This window comes from Cheilinus undulatus, linkage group 19 (assembly GCF_018320785.1).
Source record: "Cheilinus undulatus linkage group 19, ASM1832078v1, whole genome shotgun sequence".
Lineage (NCBI taxonomy): Eukaryota > Metazoa > Chordata > Actinopteri > Labriformes > Labridae > Cheilinus > Cheilinus undulatus.
The window spans coordinates 505,806-529,391 of record NC_054883.1 but is presented as its reverse complement, the minus strand read 5'-3'; the positions used below and the strand labels follow the sequence as shown (position 1 = coordinate 529,391).

Genomic DNA, 23,586 nt, shown 5'->3' with positions numbered 1-23,586 from the left:
CTAGAACTGAGACCAGAGTCTAGAGGAGGCCAGGACAGAGACCAGTGTCTAGAGGAGTCTAGGACAGAGACCAATGTCTAAAGGAGTCTAGGACTGAGACCAGAGTCTAGAGGAGTCTACACCTGAGACCAGAGTCTAGAGAGTCTACACCTGAGACCAGAGTCTAGAGGAGTCTAGGACTGAGACCAGAGTCCAGAGGAGTCCAGGACTGAGACCAGAGTCTAGAGGAGTCCAGGACTGAGACCAGAGTCTAGAGGAGTCCAGGACTGAGACCAGAGTGTAGAGGAGTCTAGGACTGAGACCAGAGTGTCGAGGAGCCAAGGACTGAGACCAGAGTGTAGAGGAGTCCAGGACTGAGACCAGAGTGTAGAGAAGTCCAGGACTGAGACTAGAGTGTAGAGGAGTCCAGGACTCAGACCAGAGTGTAGAGGAGTCCAGGACTGAGACCAGAGTGTCGAGGAGCCAAGGACTGAGACCAGAGTCTAGATGAGTCCAGGACTGAGACCAGAGTGTAGAGGAGTCCAGGACTGAGACCAGAGTCTAGAGGAATCCAGGACTGAGACCAGAGTGTAGAGGAGTCCAGGACTGAGACCAGAGTCTAGAGGAGTCTAGGACTGAGACCAGAGTCTAGAGGAGTCCAGGACTGAGACCCGAGTCTAGAGGAGTCCAGGACTGAGACCAGAGTGTAGAGGAGTCTAGGACTGAGACCAGAGTGTCGAGGAGCCAAGGACTCAGACCAGAGTCTAGAGGAGTCCAGGACTGAGACCAGAGTGTAGAGGAGTCCAGGACTGAGACCAGAGTGTAGAGGAGTCCAGGACTGAGACCAGAGTGTAGAGGAGTCCAGGACTGAGACCAGAGTGTCGAGGAGCCAAGGACTGAGACCAGAGTCTAGATGAGTCCAGGACTGAGACCAGAGTGTAGAGGAGTCCAGGACTGAGACCAGAGTGTAGAGGAATCCAGGACTGAGACCAGAGTGTAGAGGAGTCCAGGACTGAGACCAGAGTGTAGAGGAGTCCAGGACTGAGACCAGAGTCTAGAGTGGTCTAGGACTGAGACCAGAGTGTAGAGGAGTCCAGGACTGAGACCAGAGTCTAGAGTGGTCTAGGACTGAGACCAGAGTGTAGAGGAGTCCAGGACTGAGACCAGAGTGTAGAGGAGTCCAGGACTGAGACCAGAGTGTAGAGGAGTCCAGGACTGAGACCAGAGTCCAAAGTGGTCTAGGACTGAGACCAGAGTGTAGAGGAGTCCAGGACTGAGACCAGAGTGTAGAGGAGTCCAGGACTGAGACCAGAGTCTAGAGTGGTCTAGGACTGAGACCAGAGTGTAGAGGAGTCCAGGACGGAGACCAGAGTGTAGAGGAGTCCAGGACTCAGACCAGAGTGTAGAGGAGTCCAGGACTGAGACCAGAGTGTCGAGGAGTCCAGGACTGAGACCAGAGTCTAGAGGAGTCCAGGACTGAGACCAGAGTCTAGAGTGGTCTAGGACTGAGACCAGAGTGTAGAGGAGTCCAGGACTGAGACCAGAGTCTAGAGTGGTCTAGGCCTGAGACCAGAGTGTCGAGGAGTCCAGGACTGAGACCAGAGTCTAGAGTGGTCTAGGACTGAGACCAGAGTGTAGAGGAGTCCAGGACTGAGACCAGAGTGTAGAGGAGTCCAGGACTGAGACCAGAGTGTAGAGGAGTCCAGGACTGAGACCAGAGTCTAGAGGAGTCCAGGACTGAGACCCGAGTCTAGAGGAGTCCAGGACTGAGACCAGAGTGTAGAGGAGTCTAGGACTGAGACCAGAGTGTAGAGGAGTCCAGGACTGAGACCAGAGTCTAGAGGAGTCCAGGACTGAGACCAGAGTCTAGAGGAGTCTAGGACTCAGACCAGAGTGTAGAGGAGTCCAGGACAGAGACCAGAGTGTAGAGGAGTCCAGGACTGAGACCAGAGTGTAGAGGAGTCTAGGACTGAGACCAGAGTCTAGAGGAGTCCAGGACAGAGACCAGAGTCTAGAGGAGTCCAGGACTGAGACCAGAGTCTAGAGGAGTCCAGGACTGAGACCAGAGTCTAGAGGAGTCTAGGACTGACACCAGAGTCTAGAGGAGTCCACACCTGAGACCAGAGTCTAGAGGAGTCCAGGACTGAGACCAGAGTCTAGAGGAGTCCAGGACTGACACCAGAGTCTAGAGGAGTCCACACCTGAGACCAGAGTCTAGAGGAGTCCAGGACTGAGACCAGAGTCTAGAGGAGTCTAGGACTGAGACCAGAGTGTCGAGGAGCCAAGGACTGAGACCAGAGTCTAGAGGAGTCCAGGACTGAGACCAGAGTGTAGAGGAGTCCACACCTGAGACCAGAGTCTAGAGGAGTCCAGGACTGAGACCAGAGTCTAGAGGAGTCCAGGACTGACACCAGAGTCTAGAGGAGCCCAGGACTGAGACCAGAGTCTAGAGGAGCCCAGGACTGAGACCAGAGTCAAGATGACTTTAGGACAGAGACCAGAATCTAGAGGAGTCCAGGCCAGAGACCAGAGTCTAGAGGAGTCCAGGACTGAGACCAGAGGCTAGAGGAGTCCAGGACTGAGACCAGTGTCCAGAGGAGTCTAGGACTAAGACCAGAGTCTAGAGAGTCCAGGACTGAGACCAGAGTCTAGAGTGGTCTAGGATTGAGACCAGTGTCTAGAGGAGTCCAAAACTGATACCAGAGTTTAGAGGAGTCTAGAACTGAGACCAGAGTCTAGAGGAGTCCAGGACAGAGACCAGTGTCTAGAGGAGTCCAAAACTGATACCAGAGTTTAGAGGAGTCTAGAACTGAGACCAGAGTCTAGAGGAGGCCAGGACAGAGACCAGTGTCTAGAGTGGTCTAGGACTGAGACCAGAGTGTAGAGGAGTCCAGGACTGAGACCAGAGTGTAGAGGAGTCCAGGACTCAGACCAGAGTGTAGAGGAGTCCAGGACTGAGACCAGAGTGTCGAGGAGTCCAGGACTGAGACCAGAGTGTAGAGGAGTCCAGGACTGAGACCAGAGTCTAGAGTGGTCTAGGACTGAGACCAGAGTGTAGAGGAGTCCAGGACTGAGACCAGAGTCTAGAGTGGTCTAGGCCTGAGACCAGAGTGTAGAGGAGTCCAGGACTGAGACCAGAGTCTAGAGTGGTCTAGGACTGAGACCAGAGTGTAGAGGAGTCCAGGACTGAGACCAGAGTGTAGAGGAGTCCAGGACTGAGACCAGAGTGTAGAGGAGTCCAGGACTGAGACCAGAGTCTAGAGTGGTCTAGGACTGAGACCAGAGTGTAGAGGAGTCCAGGACTGAGACCAGAGTGTAGAGGAGTCCAGGACTCTGACCAGAGTGTAGAGGAGTCCAGGACTGAGACCAGAGTGTCGAGGAGTCCAGGACTGAGACCAGAGTCTAGAGGAGTCCAGGACTGAGACCAGAGTCCAGAGTGGTCTAGGACTGAGACCAGAGTGTAGAGGAGTCCAGGACTGAGACCAGAGTCTAGAGTGGTCTAGGCCTGAGACCAGAGTGTAGAGGAGTCCAGGACTGAGACCAGAGTCTAGAGTGGTCTAGGACTGAGACCAGAGTGTAGAGGAGTCCAGGACTGAGACCAGAGTGTAGAGGAGTCCAGGACTGAGACCAGAGTGTAGAGGAGTCCAGGACTGAGACCAGAGTCTAGAGTGGTCTAGGACTGAGACCAGAGTGTAGAGGAGTCCAGGACTGAGACCAGAGTGTAGAGGAGTCCAGGACTGAGACCAGAGTCTAGAGTGGTCTAGGACTGAGACCAGAGTGTAGAGGAGTCCAGGACTGAGACCAGAGTGTAGAGGAGTCCAGGACTGAGACCAGAGTCTAGAGTGGTCTAGGACTGAGACCAGAGTGTAGAGGAGTCCAGGACAGAGACCAGAGTGTAGAGGAGTCTGGTCTAAATTCCATTAAAGTATGGACAGGTGTTGTGAGCGTGAGCAGAGACGTCCAATCAGACGGGGTCTGGTGTTCAGAGAGAACGTTTAGGTTCCACAGGTGTGAGCAGGAAACAGATGAGAGGCTGTGAAATCAATCATAACACGCCGATCAATAATGCAGCAGATAACACACACAGAGAGGTGTCAATGTGTGTGTGTCGGGTCGATGCTTTCTCTGATCTCTGCACACACACGCGCTGGCAGGTGAGAAGGCGTTTGTTGGTCACATAACCCGACACAGATCCCACAATCCCCGGCGGCTAAACCCCTGATTGAACTGTCAGTCACGGCGGGCGTGTGCGTGTTTTATCTCGCACAAACAGGTTAAAGTAACCCCCGACACGATAAACACACACCACTACACACAGATCCTCTAAATGCTCGGTGTGATGAAGTGGGTCAGAGGAAGTAGAGCAGCACCACCGGGGATTCTGGGTAATAGAATCCAGGTCTGCTCTGATTCGCCGAAGGTCACAAATATTAATTAACTCGTTAACTCCTTCCTCCCTCGTTAAGAGAAGTCTGTGTGTGGACTGGGCGGATGGAGCAGATCTGGGGCTCTGGGCAAACGCAGGCACCGGACCCCCTTGATCCTTTATTCTTTATTTGTATAAGAAAAGCAATTAAACCCATATTTGGGGGGGGGGGGGTGCAGGTATGGGTCTGTGCTCTTAGGACCTTCTAAAGGAACTGGATTAGTTAAAGTCATTAGTGTGAACTTAAACTGAAGTTGATCCTGTTTCTTAAGGGGATTGTCAGCCTTTGTGCTTGACTCTGGCTCGTTGTGTGAGTTTAGACTTGATCCTGGTTCTGTTTGTCCCTCAGAGCCCCCCGTACCCATCGCCCCCCCTCAGCTGACAGCTGTTGGCGCCACCTACCTGTGGATCCAGCTCAACGCCAACTCCATCAACGGAGACGGGCCGATCACCGAGAGAGAGGTGAGGACGGATCAGGGATGATCTGAGAGACCGTTCCAGCGGTTCTAAAGAAGGTTCTGGTCCTTGCTGATTCTGGACTGGTCTGACTGGTGTCGGTTGAAGGTTTACTGGTTCTGTGTCTGTCAGAGGGAACTACAATCTAGGCCACAACCAGGATCTCCCAACAAGTCCAGCATGTTTGACTCTAGCTTTCATTTGTTCCTTCCATCCATCCTTCCTTCCTTCCTTCCTTCCTTCCTTCCTTCCTTCCTACCTTCCTTCCTTCCTTCCTTCCTACCTTCCTTCCTTTTTTCCTTCCTTCCTTCCTTCCTTCCTGCCTTCCTTCTTTTAGTCCTTCCCATCTTCCTTCCTTCCTTCCTACCTTCCTTCTTTCCTTCTTTCCTTCATTCCTGCCTTCCTTTGTTTCTTTCGCCCTTCCTTCCATTATTCATTCCCTCCTTCCTCCCTCCCTCCCTTCCTTCCTGCCTTCCATCTTCCAGTCCTTCCTTCCTTCCTTGATGTTAAGTTGAGCCTGTAAACAATTGGGGTCAGTGCAGAGAAGGTGAGGGAAGCAGCGGTAGCAGCAGTCAGGAGAACATTTCTTTAGTAAAGGAGAATAACCGGACAGAAACTGGTGGTACAGATGTTTAGAACCAGACAGGAATGTTTTACTGGTGGTACAGATGTTTAGAACCAGACAGGAATGTTTTACTGGTGGTACAGATGTTTAGAACCAGACAGGAATGTTTTACTGGTGGTACAGATGTTTGGAACCAGACAGGAATGTTTTACTGGTGGTACAGATGTTTCGAACCAGACAGGAACATCTTACTGGTGGTACAGATGTTTAGAACCAGACAGGAACGTTTTAACGATGGTACAGATGTTTCGAACCAGACAGGAACGTTTTACTGGTGGTACAGATGTTTAGAACCAGACAGGAACGTTTTACTGGTGGTACAGATGTTTAGAACCAGACAGGAATGTTTTACTGGTGGTACAGATGTTTAGAACCAGACAGGAACGTTTTACTGGTGGTACAGATGTTTAGAACCAGACAGGAACGTTTTAACGATGGTACAGATGTTTAGAACCAGACAGGAACGTTTTACTGGTGGTACAGATGTTTAGAACCAGACAGGAACGTTTTAACGATGGTACAGATGTTTAGAACCAGACAGGAACGTTTTAACGATGGTACAGATGTTTAGAACCAGACAGGAACGTTTTACTGGTGGTACAGATGTTTAGAACCAGACAGGAACGTTTTAACGATGGTACAGATGTTTAGAACCAGACAGGAACGTTTTACTGGTGGTACAGATGTTTAGAACCAGACAGGAACGTTTTAACGATGGTACAGATGTTTAGAACCAGACAGGAACGTTTTACTGGTGGTACAGATGTTTAGAACCAGACAGGAACGTTTTAACGATGGTACAGATGTTTCGAACCAGACAGGAACGTTTTACTGGTGGTACAGATGTTTAGAACCAGACAGGAACGTTTTACTGGTGGTACAGATGTTTAGAACCAGACAGGAATGTTTTACTGGTGGTACAGATGTTTAGAACCAGACAGGAACGTTTTACTGGTGGTACAGATGTTTAGAACCAGACAGGAACGTTTTAACGATGGTACAGATGTTTAGAACCAGACAGGAACGTTTTACTGGTGGTACAGATGTTTAGAACCAGACAGGAACGTTTTAACGATGGTACAGATGTTTCGAACCAGACAGGAACGTTTTAACGATGGTACAGATGTTTAGAACCAGACAGGAACGTTTTACTGGTGGTACAGATGTTTAGAACCAGACAGGAACGTTTTAACGATGGTACAGATGTTTAGAACCAGACAGGAACGTTTTACTGGTGGTACAGATGTTTAGAACCAGACAGGAACGTTTTAACGATGGTACAGATGTTTAGAACCAGACAGGAACGTTTTACTGGTGGTACAGATGTTTAGAACCAGACAGGAACGTTTTAACGATGGTACAGATGTTTAGAACCAGACAGGAACGTTTTACTGGTGGTACAGATGTTTCGAACCAGACAGGAATGTTTTCCTGATGGTACAGATGTTTAGAACCAGACAGGAACATTTCACTGGTTGTACAGATGTTTAGAACCAGACAGGAACGTTTCACTGGTGGTACAGATGTTTAGAACCAGACAGGAACGTTTTACTGGTGGTACAGATGTTTAGAACCAGACAGGAACGTTTTAACGATGGTACAGATGTTTCGAACCAGACAGGAACGTTTCACTGGTGGTACAGATGTTTAGAACCAGACAGGAACGTTTTAACGATGGTACAGATGTTTAGAACCAGACAGGAATGTTTTACTGGTGGTACAGATGTTTAGAACCAGACAGGAACTTTTTAACGATGGTACAGATGTTTAGAACCAGACAGGAACGTTTTACTGGTGGTACAGATGTTTCGAACCAGACAGGAACGTTTTAACGATGGTACAGATGTTTAGAACCAGACAGGAACGTTTTACTGGTGGTACAGATGTTTAGAACCAGACAGGAACGTTTTAACGATGGTACAGATGTTTCGAACCAGACAGGAACGTTTTACTGGTGGTACAGATGTTTAGAACCAGACAGGAACGTTTTAACGATGGTACAGATGTTTAGAACCAGACAGGAACGTTTTACTGGTGGTACAGATGTTTAGAACCAGACAGGAACGTTTTACTGGTGGTACAGATGTTTAGAACCAGACAGGAACGTTTTAACGATGGTACAGATGTTTAGAACCAGACAGGAACGTTTTACTGGTGGTACAGATGTTTAGAACCAGACAGGAACGTTTCACTGGTGGTACAGATGTTTAGAACCAGACAGGAACGTTTCACTGGTGGTACAGATGTTTAGAACCAGACAGGAACGTTTTACTGGTGGTACAGATGTTTCAAACTAGACAGGAATGTTTTACTGATGGTACAGATGTTTAGAACTGGACAGGAACATTTAATCAGTGGTACAGATGTTTAGAACCGGACAGGAAAGTTTTAACGCTGGTACAGATGTTTAGAACCGGACAGGAACGTTTTAACGATGGTACAGATGTTTAGAACCAGACAGGAACGTTTTACTGGTGGTACAGATGTTTAGAACCAGACAGGAATGTTTTCCTGATGGTACAGATGTTTAGAACCAGACAGGAACGTTTCACTGGTGGTACAGATGTTTAGAACCAGACAGGAATGTTTCACTGGTGGTACAGATGTTTAGAACCGGACAGGAACGTTTTAATGCTGGTACAGATGTTTAGAACCAGACAGGAATGTTTCACTGGTGGTACAGATGTTTAGAACCGGACAGGAACGTTTTAATGCTGGTACAGATGTTTAGAACCAGACAGGAATGTTTTCCTGATGGTACAGATGTTTAGAACCAGACAGGAACGTTTCACTGGTGGTACAGATGTTTAGAACCAGACAGGAATGTTTCACTGGTGGTACAGATGTTTAGAACCGGACAGGAACGTTTTAATGCTGGTACAGATGTTTCAAACTAGACAGGAACGTTTCACTGGTGGTACAGATGTTTAGAACCAGACAGGAACGTTTTACTGGTGGTACAGATGTTTCAAACTAGACAGGAATGTTTTACTGATGGTACAGATGTTTAGAACTGGACAGGAACATTTAATCAGTGGTACAGATGTTTAGAACCAGACAGGAAAGTTTTAACGCTGGTACAGATGTTTAGAACCAGACAGGAATGTTTCCCCGGTGGTACAGATGTTTTTGGTAGATGGTTGCCATGGTTACCGATGTGTTATTGATCAGGAAACTGCTTTCTGTACTTAAACTCTAATTCATGTTCTCAGGTGGAGTATCGGACGATGTCGGGCATGTTGATTGACACCACACCTGTGGATAAGCCCACCCACAAGATTGGGCACCTTGACCCCGACACAGAGTACGAGATCAGCGTTCTGCTGACCAGACCCCTGGACGGGGGCACGGGGAGTCCAGGACCACCTCTGAGAGCCAGGACCAAGTGTGCAGGTGAGTCAGGTCACATGGCTGTCACCCCGAGCCAGGTGTGACATACAAGGTCGCCCCTCTGCTTCAGTGTGTTTCAATCTGCTAGCAGCTAGCGGCTTACGCTAGGCTACACTCACACTGCGCTCATTAGGAGGTAAATGGTGGAGTCATTAGCATAGCGTGCTGCGTGAGGCTGCGTTAGCGCTGAGCTCATCAGGTGGCTAATGGTTAATGGTGAGGTCGTTAAGGCGGCGAGCTGGGCTAGGCTTCGTTAGCGCCGCGCTCATTAGCTGTTAATGGCTGCAGTGTACACATCAGCATAGCACGCTAACTGTTTAGCCCATCCATCTCCTCAGTGAACACACACTCCCTGCTGCAGGTGTGTGTGTGTGTGTGTGTGTGTGTGAGCGTGCCCTGTGGGTGCAAACCAACCACAAACAGCAGGTGATTAGCAATTAGTGCGCTAATTACACAGGTGCAGCTCCTTCCTGTTCACTTCTTCCTCTCTTTAGTTTCCTCCGATTTCTGAGGTTTTCAGCATTCTGGTCTCAATGTGACTCCATGATCCACGTTCTGTGATGATTAGGCCTCCATCCTTTCTCCAGCTTTATGGTAAGATAGGGAATTCAGAAATATTGGGACGGCTTTGAATGTCTGCCTCCTTAAGGCTTTCCTTCATGAATCTAAAGACAGCGTCAGAAACATGAGACTGTTCTGCAAACATGAGGATGTCAGAGATCGGTTTAAAGACAAAGGAAGAACTGATCATGCTTCTAGCAGAAATGGCTCACACTTTAGTGAATTGTCTTTTTTTTTTTTAAGACTTCACATCTCATACCGTAGCCAAGTACCAGAGAAGCACTTTTAGTGAAAGTAAGGCCAAAACATATACCAACACACTCAAACACGTTTATTTCAAGACTTATTTGGTAAAATTGTGTCCTGACTTTACTAAACACATAAGCCAGAGACAAAACCAGCCTGATTACACTGATTCCTACTGATGCTGATAAAATCAGGGCAATGCGAAGCAAATTAGAGTGATGCAAGGCAATGCAGAGTGAACTGAAGGAAATCAGGTGATTCAGAGTGATGCAAAGCAATTTAAAGTGATGCAGAGCCAATCAGAGCGGTGCAGTGTTTCAGAGTTTGACTTCCTTTTTCTAATGTGAAACCAACTTCAGACACTGCTGTGATGATGAACAGCGGACACTGAGAGAAAGTTCAATCAATATTTACAGAGAAGTGAAGGACATTAAGAATCAGGATTAGTTTCCTCACACTGACGCTCCGTGTTTTATTGATCGTTGATGATAAATTAAAGTGAGCTGGTCCGTCACTGAGTCAGAGGAAACACCTTTAGACTCTGAGTCTCTGCTTTGGTTCAGAGGTCACCGGCTAAAGATGTTAACCCCAGTCTAAGGTCAGTAAAATACTGGAGGTCAAAACGCCAGCCAGTAGTTTTATAACAGCTCCAATCAGGCGGTATCTGTCCTTCAGATGATGGATGCTGAACCCTCCACAGATCTTCTCTCTCTCTCTCTCCCGCCGTTCGACCTCATGGAGGGAGTTTCCTGTGGGCGGAGCAGGAAACCACAGCGTCTCTGTGTCAGGTTTCAACATGTGTCGTCTCAGGCCTGCTGCTACATGACTGCTGTCGCCACCTCGCCGCTCCACGACCATCTCCGCCGTGTTCTCATAAACACATTCTACAGCTGACCCCCCCCCCCCCCCCACACACACACACACACCCACACACCCACCCCCACACACACTCACACACATACTCACACACTCACACACTCACCCCCTCACACACCCACACACACCCACACACTCACACACCCACCCACACACACACACACTCACAGACTCACACACCCACACACTCACAGACTCACCCACCCACACACACACACACTCACAGACTCACACACCCACACACACCCACACACTCACAGACTCACAGTAAGGTCAAAGCCCCCTGGATTCTTGGCGTGCTGGCGAACAGAGAGCAGAATAACTGAAGGTTCAGAAACCTCAGTTTAGACATGTGCGCACAGAACAGACCTGGATCTGGATCTGGATCTGGATCCTTCTATAGAACCTATATGAGCTATAAAACAGACCTGGATCTGGATCTGGATCTGGATCCTTCTATAGAACCTATATGAGCTATAAAACAGACCTGGATCTGGATCTGGATCCTTCTATAGAACCTATATGAGCTATAAAACAGACCTGGATCTGGATCTGGATCTGGATCCTTCTATAGAACCTATATAAGCTATAAAACAGACCTGGATCTGGATCTGGATCCTTCTATAGAACCTATATGAGCTATAAAACAGACCTGGATCTGGATCTGGATCCTTTTATAGAACCTATATGAGCTGTAAAACAGACCTGGATCTGGATCTGGATCCTTCTATAGGAACTATATGAGCTATAAAGCAGACCTGGATCTGGATCCGGGTCCTTCTATAGGAACTATAGAAGCTATAAAGCAGACCTGGATCTGGATCCGGGTCCTTCTATAGCAACTATATGAGCTATAAAGCAGACCTGGATCTTGATCCGGGTCCTTCTATAGGAACTATGTGAGCTATAAAGCAGACCTGGATCTGGATCTGGATCCTTCTATAGGAACTATATGAGCTATAAAGCAGACCTGGATCTGGATCCGGATCCTTCTATAGGAACTATATGAGCTATAAAGCAGACCTGGACCTGGATCTGGATCCGGGTCCTTCTATAGGAACTATAGAAGCTATAAAGCAGACCTGGATCTGGATCCGGGTCCTTCTATCGGAGCTATGTGAGCTATAAAGCAGACCTGAATCTGGATCCGGATCCTTCTATAGGAGCTATGTGAGCTATAAAGCAGACCTGGATCTGGATCTGGATCCTTTTATAGAACCTATATGAGCTGTAAAACAGACCTGGATCTGAATCTGGATCCGTCTATAGAACCTATGTGAGCTATAAAACAGACCTGGATCTAGATCTGGATCTGGATCCTTCTATAGGAACTGTATGAGCTATAAAGCAGACCTGGACCTGGATCTGGATCCGGGTCCTTCTATAGGAACTATATGAGCTATAAAGCAGACCTGGATCTGGATCCGGGTCCTTCTATCGGAGCTATGTGAGCTATAAAGCAGACCTGAATCTGGATCCGGATCCTTCTATAGGAGCTATGTGAGCTATAAAGCAGACCTGGATCTGGATCTGGATCCTTTTATAGAACCTATATGAGCTGTAAAACAGACCTGGATCTGAATCTGGATCCGTCTATAGAACCTATGTGAGCTATAAAACAGACCTGGATCTAGATCTGGATCTGGATCCTTCTATAGGAACTATATGAGCTATAAAGCAGACCTGGACCTGGATCTGGATCCGGGTCCTTCTATAGGAACTATATGAGCTATAAAGCAGACCTGGATCTGGATCCGGGTCCTTCTATAGCAACTATATGAGCTATAAAGCAGACCTGGATCTGGATCCGGGTCCTTCTATAGGAACTATAGAAGCTATAAAGCAGACCTGGATCTTGATCCGGGTCCTTCTATAGGAACTATGTGAGCTATAAAACAGACCTGGATCTGGATCTGGATCCTTCTATAGGAACTATATGAGTTATAAAGCAGACCTGGATCTGGATCCGGATCCTTCTATAGGAACTATATGAGCTATAAAGCAGACCTGGATCTGGATCCGGGTCCTTCTATAGGAACTATAGAAGCTATAAAGCAGACCTGGATCTGGATCCGGGTCCTTCTATCAGAGCTATGTGAGCTATAAAGCAGACCTGGATCTGGATCCGGGTCCTTCTATAGGAACTATATGAGCTATAAAGCAGACCTGGATCTGGATCCGGGTCCTTCTATAGGAACTATATGAGCTATAAAGCAGACCTGGACCTGGATCTGGATCCGGGTCCTTCTATAGGAACTATATGAGCTATAAAGCAGACCTGGATCTGGATCCGGGTCCTTCTATAGGAACTATATGAGCTATAAAGCAGACCTGGATCTGGATCCGGGTCCTTCTATAGGAACTATGTGAGCTATAGAGCAGATCTGGATCTTGATCCGGGTCCTTCTATAGGAACTATGTGAGCTATAAAGCAGACCTGGATCTGGATCCGGGTCCTTCTATAGGAACTATGTGAGCTATAAAGCAGACCTGGATCTTGATGCGGGTCCTTCTATAGGAACTATGTGAGCTATAAAGCAGACCTGGATCTTGATCCGGGTCCTTCTATAGGAACTATGTGAGCTATAAAGCAGACCTGGATCTGGATCCGGGTCCTTCTATAGGAACTATGTGAGCTATAAAGCAGACCTGGATCTTGATCCGGGTCCTTCTATAGGAACTATGTGAGCTATAAAGCAGACCTGGATCTTGATCCGGGTCCTTCTATAGGAACTATGTGAGCTATAAAGCAGACCTGGATCTGGATCCGGGTCCTTCTATAGGAACTATGTGAGCTATAAAGCAGACCTGGATCTTGATCCGGGTCCTTCTATAGGAACTATGTGAGCTATAAAGCAGACCTGGATCTGGATCCGGGTCCTTCTATAGGAACTATGTGAGCTATAGAGCAGACCTGGATCTTGATCCGGGTCCTTCTATAGGAACTATGTGAGCTATAAAGCAGACCTGGATCTGGATCCGGGTCCTTCTATAGGAACTACGTGAGCTATAAAGCAGACCTGGATCTTGATCCAGGTCCTTCTATAGGAACTATGTGAGCTATAAAGCAGACCTGGATCTTGATCCGGGTCCTTCTATAGGAACTATGTGAGCTATAAAGCAGACCTGGATCTTGATCCAGGTCCTTCTATAGGAACTATGTGAGCTATAAAGCAGACCTGGATCTTGATCCAGGTCCTTCTATAGGAACTATGTGAGCTATAAAGCAGACCTGTGGCAGACCTGCAGGAACATTCACTCCTTCATTCTCTGACTCATTCTGAGATTTTGGTTCTGGCGAGACCTAGAGGTCCTGCTGGTCGATAGATTAGCTCTGGAGAGCCTTTTTGAGATTCTTGTGGTTAAAACTTGATTTTTAAGGTCAAAGTTTGGTCCCTGAGTCATGTATGAAGGGTCTTAATTAGTGTCTATGGCTCTAGGTGAAGGTGTGGAGGTCCTGGAAGTGGTCTTTGTTGAATGTGGGACCTGAAATGTGCTCTACTGCTCTGGAGGAGGTCCTGGAGGTTCTTGTTGAGTCCTCGGTAGTGGAAAGGTTTCGTCTGTGATCTGGTTTTGTAGCACCTTTGATGCTCTGGTCAGAGGTTGAGAGGTCCTTGAGGAAATTCCAGAGGTCTTGGAGAATGCGTGGAAAGTCGTGATTTGTAAGGTTAAAGTTTGGTATTTGATTTGGTTATGTTGGGTCTTAGCTGGGCTTTATTACACCTGGTGAAGTTAGAGAAGTCCCTGAGTCGGTTCTGGAGGTCCAGGAGTAGGTTCTGGAGGTCCTTGAGTAAGTTCTGGAGGTCCTGGAGTAGGTTTTGGAGGTCCTGGAGTAGGTTCTAGAGGTCCTTGAGTAAGTTCTGGAGGTCCTGGAGTAGGTTCTGGAGGTCCTGAAGTAGGTGACTGTCTAGTCCCTGGTAGCTGAAAGGTGATTTAAGAAGTCTTAGCTCAGGTAGTCTATGGATTGGTTGTGTAGGTTTTAAAATGGGACATACTGGTCTGGAGGAAGGTCTAGAGTTCCTGGAGGCGGTTCTGGATGTCCTCACAGGGGTCTTTGAGGTCCTTGTTGAGTCCCAGGTAATCATGGTTCGGTCTTTAATAGGTTTATGTAGGGAGTTGAAGTCTGATTAAAGGACAAGAGGTATGGAAAGAGGTTCTTCAGGACCTGGAGGATTTTCTTGAGGTCCTGGAGAATCTGCTGATGGTCCCAGGGGAGTTTTTGGTCATCCTTGTTGAGTTTCTGGTGGTTGAAGCGTGACTTACAATGTTAAGATTTAGTCTTTGACATAGTTATATCTAGTTGTTTTGGGCCCTACTGCTTAGAATGAAGTCCTTTTGGTCTTGGAAGTCCTGGAGGAGGTTCTGGAGACCCTGGAGGAGGTTCTAGAGATCCCGGAGGAGGTCCTGGAGGTTGTGGTGGAAGTTCTGGTTTTCATGGTTGGGACCCTTGTAGCTGAAATGTGATTATGAAGTCTTAGTTTAGGTAGTTTTAGGTACGATAAGCATGTTCCTGATGTCCTAGTGAAGGTTCTGGAGATCCTGGAGGAGGTTCTGATGATTGTGGATGTGGATGATAAACAGACGCTCTTAATTCCGGCCTGGTCTCTTCAGAAATAACGAAGCCTTTTGGAGAACTGGAGAAATGTCTTCATGGACCTCAGTCAAGTCCAGTTGCCCCTTTGGCGAAGTACTGGATAACCATGACCTGGATTAATGAGGACCTACAGACATCTCTTACTTAGGGTACAGTTTAAGTCTGCATAAGGTTTTTGAGGTCCTGGGGGAGGTTGTTGAGGTCCTCAGGGGGTTGTTGAGGTCCTCAGGGGGTTGTTGAGGTCCTCAGGAGGTTGTTGAGGTTCTTGAGGAAGTTGTTGAGGTCCTCAGGAGGTTGTTGAGGTTCTTGAGGAAGTTGTCGAGGTACTCAGGAGGTTGTTGAGGAGGTTGTTGAGGTCCTTGAGGAGGTTGTTGAGGTTCTTGAGGAGATTGTTGAAGTCCTCAGGAGGTTGTTGAGGAGGTTGTTGAGGTCCTTGAGGAGGTTGTTGAGGTCCTCAGGAGGTTGTTGAGGAGGTTGTTGAGGTCCTTGAGGAGGTTGTTGAGGTCCTCAGGAGGTTGTTGAGGTCCTGGAGAAGGTTGTTGAGGTTTTTGAGGAGGTTGTTGAGGTCCTCAGGAGGTTGTTGAGGTTCTTGAGGAAGTTGTTGAGGTCCTCAGGAGGTTGTTGAGGTTCTTGAGGAAGTTGTTGAGGTACTCAGGAGGTTGCTGAGTTTCTGGAGGAAGTTGTTGAGGTCCTTAAGGAGATTGTTGAGGTTCTTGAGGAGGTTGTTGAGGTTGTTAAGGAGCTTGTTGAGGTTCTTGAGGAGCTTGTTGAGTTCATTGAGGAGGTTGTTGACGTAATTGAGGAGGTTGTTGAGGTCATTGAGGAGGTTGTTGAGGTCATTGAGGAGGTTGTTGAGGTCACTGAGGAGGTTGTTGAGGTCACTGAGGAGGTTGTTGAGGTTCTTGAGGGGGTTGTTGAGGTTCTTGAGGAGGTTCTTGATGTCCTGGAGGAGGTCTTTGAGGTTCTTGAGGGGGTTGCTGAGGTCATTGAAGAGGTTCTTGAGGTCATTGAGGAGGTTGTTGAGGTCCTTGAGGAGATTGTTGAGGTCCTCAGGAGGTTGTTGAGGTTGTTGAGGAGGTTGTTAAGGTTCTTAAGGAGCTTGTTGAGGTCCTCAGGGGCTTGTTGAGGTCCTCAGGAGGTTGTTGAGGTCCTCAGGAGGTTGTTGAGGTTCTTGAGGAGGTTGTTGAGGTCCTCAGGAGGTTGTTGAGGTTCTTGAGGAAGTTGTTGAGGTCCTCAGGGGGTTGCTGAGTTTCTGGAGGAGGTGTTGAGGTCCTTAAGGAGGTTCTTGAGGTCATTGAGGAGGTTGATGAGGTCCTTGAGGAGGTTGATGAGGTTGTTAAGGAGGTTGTTGAGGTTCTTAAGGAGCTTGTTGAGTTCATTGAGGAGGTTGTTGAGGTTCTTGAGGAGGTTGTTGAGGTTCTTGAGGAGATTGTTGAAGTCCTCAGGAGGTTGTTGAGGAGGTTGTTGAGGTCCTTGAGGAGGTTGTTGAGGTCCTCAGGAGGTTGTTGAGGTCCTGGAGAAGGTTGTTGAGGTTTTTGAGGAGGTTGTTGAGGTCCTCAGGAGGTTGTTGAGGTCCTGGAGAAGGTTGTTGAGGTTTTTGAGGAGGTTGTTGAGGTCCTGGAGGAGGTTGTTGAGGTCCTCAGGAGGTTGTTGAGGTCCTCAGGAGGTTGTTGAGGTCCTCAGGAGGTTGCTGAGTTTCTGGAGGAAGTTGCTGAGGTCCTTAAGGAGGTTCTGGTGTTCCTAGTTATGTATGTTGTGCTAAAACCTGGTTCATCAAGTCAATATATTTATATTTATATATATAACAATATATTAATAATTAATAGTTTATAATACATAATATATATTATAAATATAGCAATATATAATGTATTCTATTAAATTATACATTTTATATATATTATTATAATATAATTTATAATATAGTTTATAATTAAAAATTAATATTTATAATTCTCCCGTAAACAGATGAGAGAGACTCCAGATAATTGAATTTCCCTGTGGGGATAAATAAAGGTATTGTATTGTCTTGTAAGTACTGGCCTTGGACATGGTTATTTAGGACCTTAAAAGGGCTCTACTTCTCTTTTGTAAAGTTGTTGTGGTTCTTGAGGATGTCCTGAAGGTCCTGGAGAAGGTTCTGGTGGCCCTTTTGGAGGTTTCCAGGATCACTCAGGATGTTTAGTGCTAGTTTTTGTTCTTGATGTTTGTGACGAGCTTGATGATGGTAGACAGTGGCATGGTTTCTCTGCTGTGGCTCCGCCTCCTGTCAGCAGAACGTCTGAGAGTGACAGCAGGCACAGACAGACTGAGTCAGTGTGATAATGTTCGCTCTAATAACTCATCGCTGTCTTCAGCTCTCTTTTATTTATTCATTTTACCTCTGATGAATTATGAAGCAGCCTGTGTTTGTCTTTAATAATGGAGCAGCGTGTCCATCATACATGCTTTAGGACTTAGCACTCACTGAGGCGGCTCGGCTGGTGGCACATAAACAGGAAGTGACTGTGAGCAGCTTCATGCTTCAGTCTCTGTTATTCTGCTTCATCTCCCCCGGTGTGATGTCATCACGCCAAATGCTCTGTTTCCCTGGGTTTTACCTCAGAGGCTGCACAAAGGCGGCCCTGCTGATGCCGTTTTTACTCCTGGAAACTTCTGGAAAATATCAAAAGACACAATAACATCATCAAAACATCTGCTTTTGTTTCAGTACATCATGAAGTTTGACAGAAATGTTCAACAGAAGAGTAAAGAATCATTATCATCACACATCCAAAGCAACGGCCTTTCCTGTGACTGTGCTTTATTGACAACTTTTGTAAAAGTGGGTGGCACTTTTACAAAAGTTGTCACCTATGGCCAACTATTCAGCAAAAAATGAGGATAAAAGCCCCAAACATCCCCCATTTCATGAACATTCCATCCTTTGCCTTTGAAGATGCTGTCATCCTTTGAAGATGATGTCATCCTGTGAAGATGATGTCATCCTTTAAAGATGCTGTCATCCTTTGAAGATGATATCATCCTTTGAAGATGCTGTCATCCTTTGAAGATGATGTCATCCTTTGAAGATGCTGTCATCCTTTGAAGATGCTGTCATCCTTTGAAGATACTGTCATCCTTTGAAGATGCTGTCATCCTTTGAAGATGCTGTCATCCTTTGAAGATGATGTCATCCTTTGAAGATGCTGTCATCCTTTGAAGATGCTGTCATCCTTTGAAGATGATGTCATCCTTTGAAGATGCTGTAATCCTTTGAAGATGCTGTCATCCTTTGAAGATGCTGTCATCCTTTGAAGATGATGCCATCCTTTGAAGATGATGTCATCCTGTGAAGGGGATGTCATCAAAGTTAATAAAAGTTCCATCCTTGCCTTTTGCATCAAAAGTGTGTGGGTGCAGCTCAGAGACCTCTTGGATACAGACCTCTCCCGTACAGACCTCTAGGAGGGGGCAGGAATGCCCCGCCCCTTTGCTCTAATTTCCAAAAAAAAAGATCAGGTCTGGTCCCACTGTATGTTTGTTTCTGTTTTGGTTCATGTTTTTCAAATTAAACGAGGAGGAAATACTACTAATTTTCAAAATATAAGATCACATCTGGTCACACATTTTTTTAAAATATTATTATTTTTTATATTGTATTTATGATGTTTCATATTAAATGAAAAGGAAATACTTCTAGTTTTCAAAGTAAAATGTCAGCCGTGATCCTCATCACGACTGATATTTTACCTTAAAATAAAACAAACATTTACCATGTTAATGTGCCATACATGGATTTTATTATAAGAATCTTTAAATAATTTCTGCTGGTGAATTTGGTGAAGAGTGCAGTCTCCAGAAAAGTAATAGTTCAGATTTTATTGATTCATAAGTGTACGGATGGAGCAGGAGCTGAGAGAGCGAGCTCAGCTGTGGTCAGAAATAAAAACATTTCTATGTCTGAGTGTGTGTGTTAACATCCATTAAAGTGTGTGTGTTTTTTGTCCAGGCTTTTAGAAAATAAAAGATGAATATTTAACTCTCCTTCTTTTTTCACCTCAGATGTTCACGCTCCGCTCGCCCAAACATCTATCTCTCTTTACGTCTGGTTTTATCCTTTCATTCCTCTAAGTCCAACTGTCCCCCCGCTCTAAACGTCTGTCTGCTGCTGTAGTGGAGTCTGGAGGAAAATGGAATACTCTTTAGTCATCCCACAACCTTCCTGGCCCTATGTGAAAAAGTCATGGGCTCCTAAACCTCTCAACTGCTGGTTCCATCCTTGGCGGGAAAAACTGCACCACAGCGACATTTTCATCACACATATTTAACAACAATCTGTCCATCCAGATAACGGTGCTGTGTCAGCAACTTTTGTAAAAGTAGGTGGAACTGGTGAGGTGCGAGGAAAACCCTCACCACCAACCCACTTTTCTAAATGTTGCCAGCTAGCCTACGAGTTGGCAACCATGGAAGGAAAAAGCGCTCAGCGTCCCAAGTTTCATGAAAATTCCGACCTTTTCCTTTAAAAAGGAAATGATGTCATCAACACTTATTAAATATTCCATCCTCTGCCTTTGGAGATGATGTCATCAGTGCTTTAATAAAATTCCATCCTCTGCCTTTGGAGATGATGTCATCAGTGCTTTAATAACATTCCATCCTCTGCCTTTGGAGATGATGTCATCAGTGCTTTTATAACATTCCATCCTCTGCCTTTGGAGATGATGTCATCAGTGCTTTTATAAAATTCCATCCTCTGCCTTTGGAGATGATGTCATCAGTGATTTTATTACATTCCATCCTCTGCCCTTGGAGATGATGTCATCAGTGCTTTTATAACATTCCATCCTCTGCCTTTGGAGATGATGTCATCAGTGCTTTTATAAAATTCCATCCTCTGCCTTTGGAGATGATGTCATCAGTGATTTTATTACATTCCATCCTCTGCCCTTGGAGATGATGTCATCAGTGCTTTTATAACATTCCGTCCTCTGCCATTGGAGATGATGTCATCAGTGCTTTTATAAAATTCCATCCTCTGCCTTTTGAGATGATGTCATCAGTGCTTGTATAACATTCCATGCACTGCCTTTGGAGATGATGTCATCAGTGATTTTATAACATTCCATCCACTGCCTTTTTCAGATGATGTCCTCAGTGTTAAAAAAACTTTTTTTTAAATAAAACATTCCATCCTCTGCCTTTCAAGATGATGTCATCATTGATTTTATAACATTCCATCCTCTCTGCCTTTGGAGATGATGTCATCAGTGCTTTTATAACATCTCGTCCTCTGCCTTTGAAGACAATGTCATCAGTGCTTTTATAACATAACGTCCTCTGCCTTTGGAGATGATGTCATCAGTGCTTTTATAACATTCCATCCTCTCTGCCTTTGGAGATGATGTCATCAGTGCTTTTATAACATTCCGTCCTCTGCCTTTGAAGACAATGTCATCAGTGCTTTTATAACATTCTGTCCTCTGCCTTTGAAGACAATGTCATCAGTGCTTTTATAACATTCCGTCCTCTGCCTTTGAAGACAATGTCATCAGTGCTTTTTTAACATTCCGTCCTCTGCCTTTGGAGATGATGTCATCAGTGCTTTTATAACATTTCTTATAAAACATTCCATCCTCTCCTCTTCCTGTCCTCCTCAAGTGTTCTTGATAACTGTCAGTGAGTCTTTGTCATCACTGTGGAGGAATGTTTTCCATTCTTCTCTGCAGAATAGTTTTCATTCAGCCTCGCTGGAGGGTTTTCCAGCATGATCGGCCTGTTTAAGGCCACAGCATCTCACTCAGATCTAAGTCCAGACTTTGACTAGACCACTCCAGAACCTTCGTGTAGTCCTAAAAGTCATTGTAGGCATGGTCTAAAGCCTCTGCAGGAATAATCCTGTCCACCTATCAATCTCTCAGTGTGGAGACGCCCTCCATGATCAGAGTATTGATCCCTGTTTGGGTCAGTTTGAGTCCATGTTAGAGTCGTGTTTCTGTTTCTGCTCGCAGACATGAATCATCCATCACTGATCCTCATCTCTCCTCCTCCTCCTCCTCCTCACCCCCTCCTCTCTCATATTAAATCTGGTGATCTCCTGGAAATGAAAAATTAAACCTCTCCTCCTCCTCCTCCTCCTCGTCTTCATCCTAAAGTCACCTTCAATCTCTCTGCTCTCTCTCTCTCTCTGATGCATTCTTCCTCTTCCTCTTCTTCTGTTTGTTTACTTTCACTGTTTGTCTGTTATCAGCTCCCAGCAGCCTCTGACAGGCTCCGCCCCCGCTAATAAACCCCCCGCCAGCCTTCAGAAAGAAGCAGCCAAAGTGCCGAAACTCTAAAATCCACAGCCACGCTAAACTTCTGAGCACCCCCGTCCTCCCCCATCCTCCCCGGTCCTCCCCGGTCCTCCCCTGGTCTTCCCCTGTCCTCCCCCGTCCTCCCCAGTCCTCCCCTTTCCTCCCCCGTCCTCCCCAGTCCTCCCCCGTCCTCCCCAGTCCTCCGCCGTCTTCCCCGGTCCTCCACGGTCCTCCCCCATCCTCCCCTGTCCTCCCCGGTCCTCCCCAGTCCTCCCTGTCCTCCCCCATCATCCCCTGTCTTCCCTGGGCCTCCCCAGTCCTCCCCCGTCCTCCCCCGCCTTCCCCAGTCCTCCCGAGTCCTCCCCAGTCCTCCCCAATCCTCCCCGCCTTCCCCAGTCCTCCCCCATCCTCCCCTGTCCTCCCCCGTCCTCCCTAGTCCTCCCCCGCCCCGGTTTGTGTTGAATGTGGCTATGACAGACTCAGACCTTTATCAGGATCAGGACTACATCAGAGTCCCCTCTACCTAGAGACTGTTTGACTAATAGATCCATGTTTGGTTCTCAGTTCTAAAGGAATCCTGTAAGAACGGCTAAACTGATTAATCCTGTTATCAGGAACGGAACATGCTGAGGACCGAGAGACGAGCCCTGGGGAACCCCACCAACACTCATTCTCTTTCTCTAATAACATCAGAAACTTCAACAATCTAGGCTTTGCTCTATAAGGACGTACGGATAATCAGATTTTTTTGAGTTGATAGTCACATTTTTATAGATTGAGGCATCAAATTTGGCCAAAGATGAAAATGTCGCCCATAAAACTCGATTGATGAGCATGAGCTCCATCCACCCTTGTTCGTCCGAAATCAGACACACAGACTTCCATTAAAAACAGGTTTTTGACTGTGTGCACCAAAACAACTTATAGCAACTGTTTTATTGCAGTCAGTCGATCTCCAGGGATCTAAATTTCACCATTCCACAGTGATCCAGCAGAGCCCATTATTTTGACCCCCCAGACATTGTTTACCTTCCATGCACTCATGCCATTTGGAGCGCTATTTCACCCACTAAACTAAACATCGTCAGAATTAAATGAAACGATTGGTGCCACTAGATATGGATGTCTGAGAGTGGGCTACATGTGTAAGGAAAAGCTTGTGTGCTCCTACGTGTGTGCTCGGTTGAGAATCTGCGTCTGTGTTTACAGCCGGACATGCCGTCAGTGGAGTGTTTACCGTCAAAAAGGTTACCTCTGAGTTCTGCAGTCTGGGACTAAGAAAGGGGGACATTTGGACAGTTTCAACTTTGCCCTCACTTCATAGCAAGTGGATGGACATGCATGAGGATGCACGGGTCCTTTCATCAATAGGAGAGAATATATCATATCTCAAACATGCAGTAAATTTATATCTGTGTGTAATTGGCATATTTGTGGTCACATTTTGGTTCGAGGTGGAAATGCGCGTTCGTGATTCAAATCCTACATATTTCCTCTGATTTTTATGCCTGTACATAAAATAAACCTAACATGAACAAATGCATTCACTCTCATATGATTTGGTAGAGGAGGCTGAGAAAAGGAGGGTAACACTGGCGTGTTTCTGGCTCCGATAGACTCGTCTGTTTAGCATGGACGCTATCTCGCTGAATCACAGTCATAGGCAGAGTGGACAATAACTGGAATAAAAAGGATGTAACACTGAATTAAAAACATTCTTTTTAGTGGTCAGGGTTGAAGTTGTTGAAGAGATTTGAAGCAGTGAAAGTAAAAAAAATGTTGAAACATGATTATTTTCTTAACACCTTTCTGCATGTCCGTTTTCTGGACAAACAAGGACAGACGGAGATAAAAATGACAAGGGAGCGAGGGTTAAAGGTCATACTGACGTAATCCCTCTCCCCTAAAGACGACAGCCATCTTCATCCAGTTTAACAACGGACGTTTCTGATAAATCTGATCAGATTAATACTCAGAGAACACTTTTCTGTCAATGAATTGTTTACGTAATTAATAGTTGCAGCCCTTATAATTACAACCCTAGTTCTAAAAAAGCTGGTACCATGTATAAAAGGAAAATAAAATCAGTGATGGTCAAATCTCATGATCCCATATTTGATTCACAGTAGAGCAGAAACAACAGATCTGATGTTAA

General features: G+C 46.3%; 1 protein-coding gene across 6 annotated transcripts in view; it reads left to right on the top strand.

Moving 5' to 3' along the window:
• LOC121527731 (receptor-type tyrosine-protein phosphatase mu-like) overlaps nucleotides 1–23,586 on the top strand; it is a 262,989-nt gene that overhangs the window by 111,269 nt on the left and 128,134 nt on the right. For all 6 annotated transcript variants that reach the window (XM_041814762.1, XM_041814761.1, XM_041814760.1 and 3 more), the window contains exons 8-9: nucleotides 4,755–4,867; nucleotides 8,699–8,879. In XM_041814762.1, coding sequence (XP_041670696.1) covers nucleotides 4,755–4,867; nucleotides 8,699–8,879 — 294 coding nt within the window. The remainder of the gene's footprint in view (nucleotides 1–4,754; nucleotides 4,868–8,698; nucleotides 8,880–23,586) is intronic.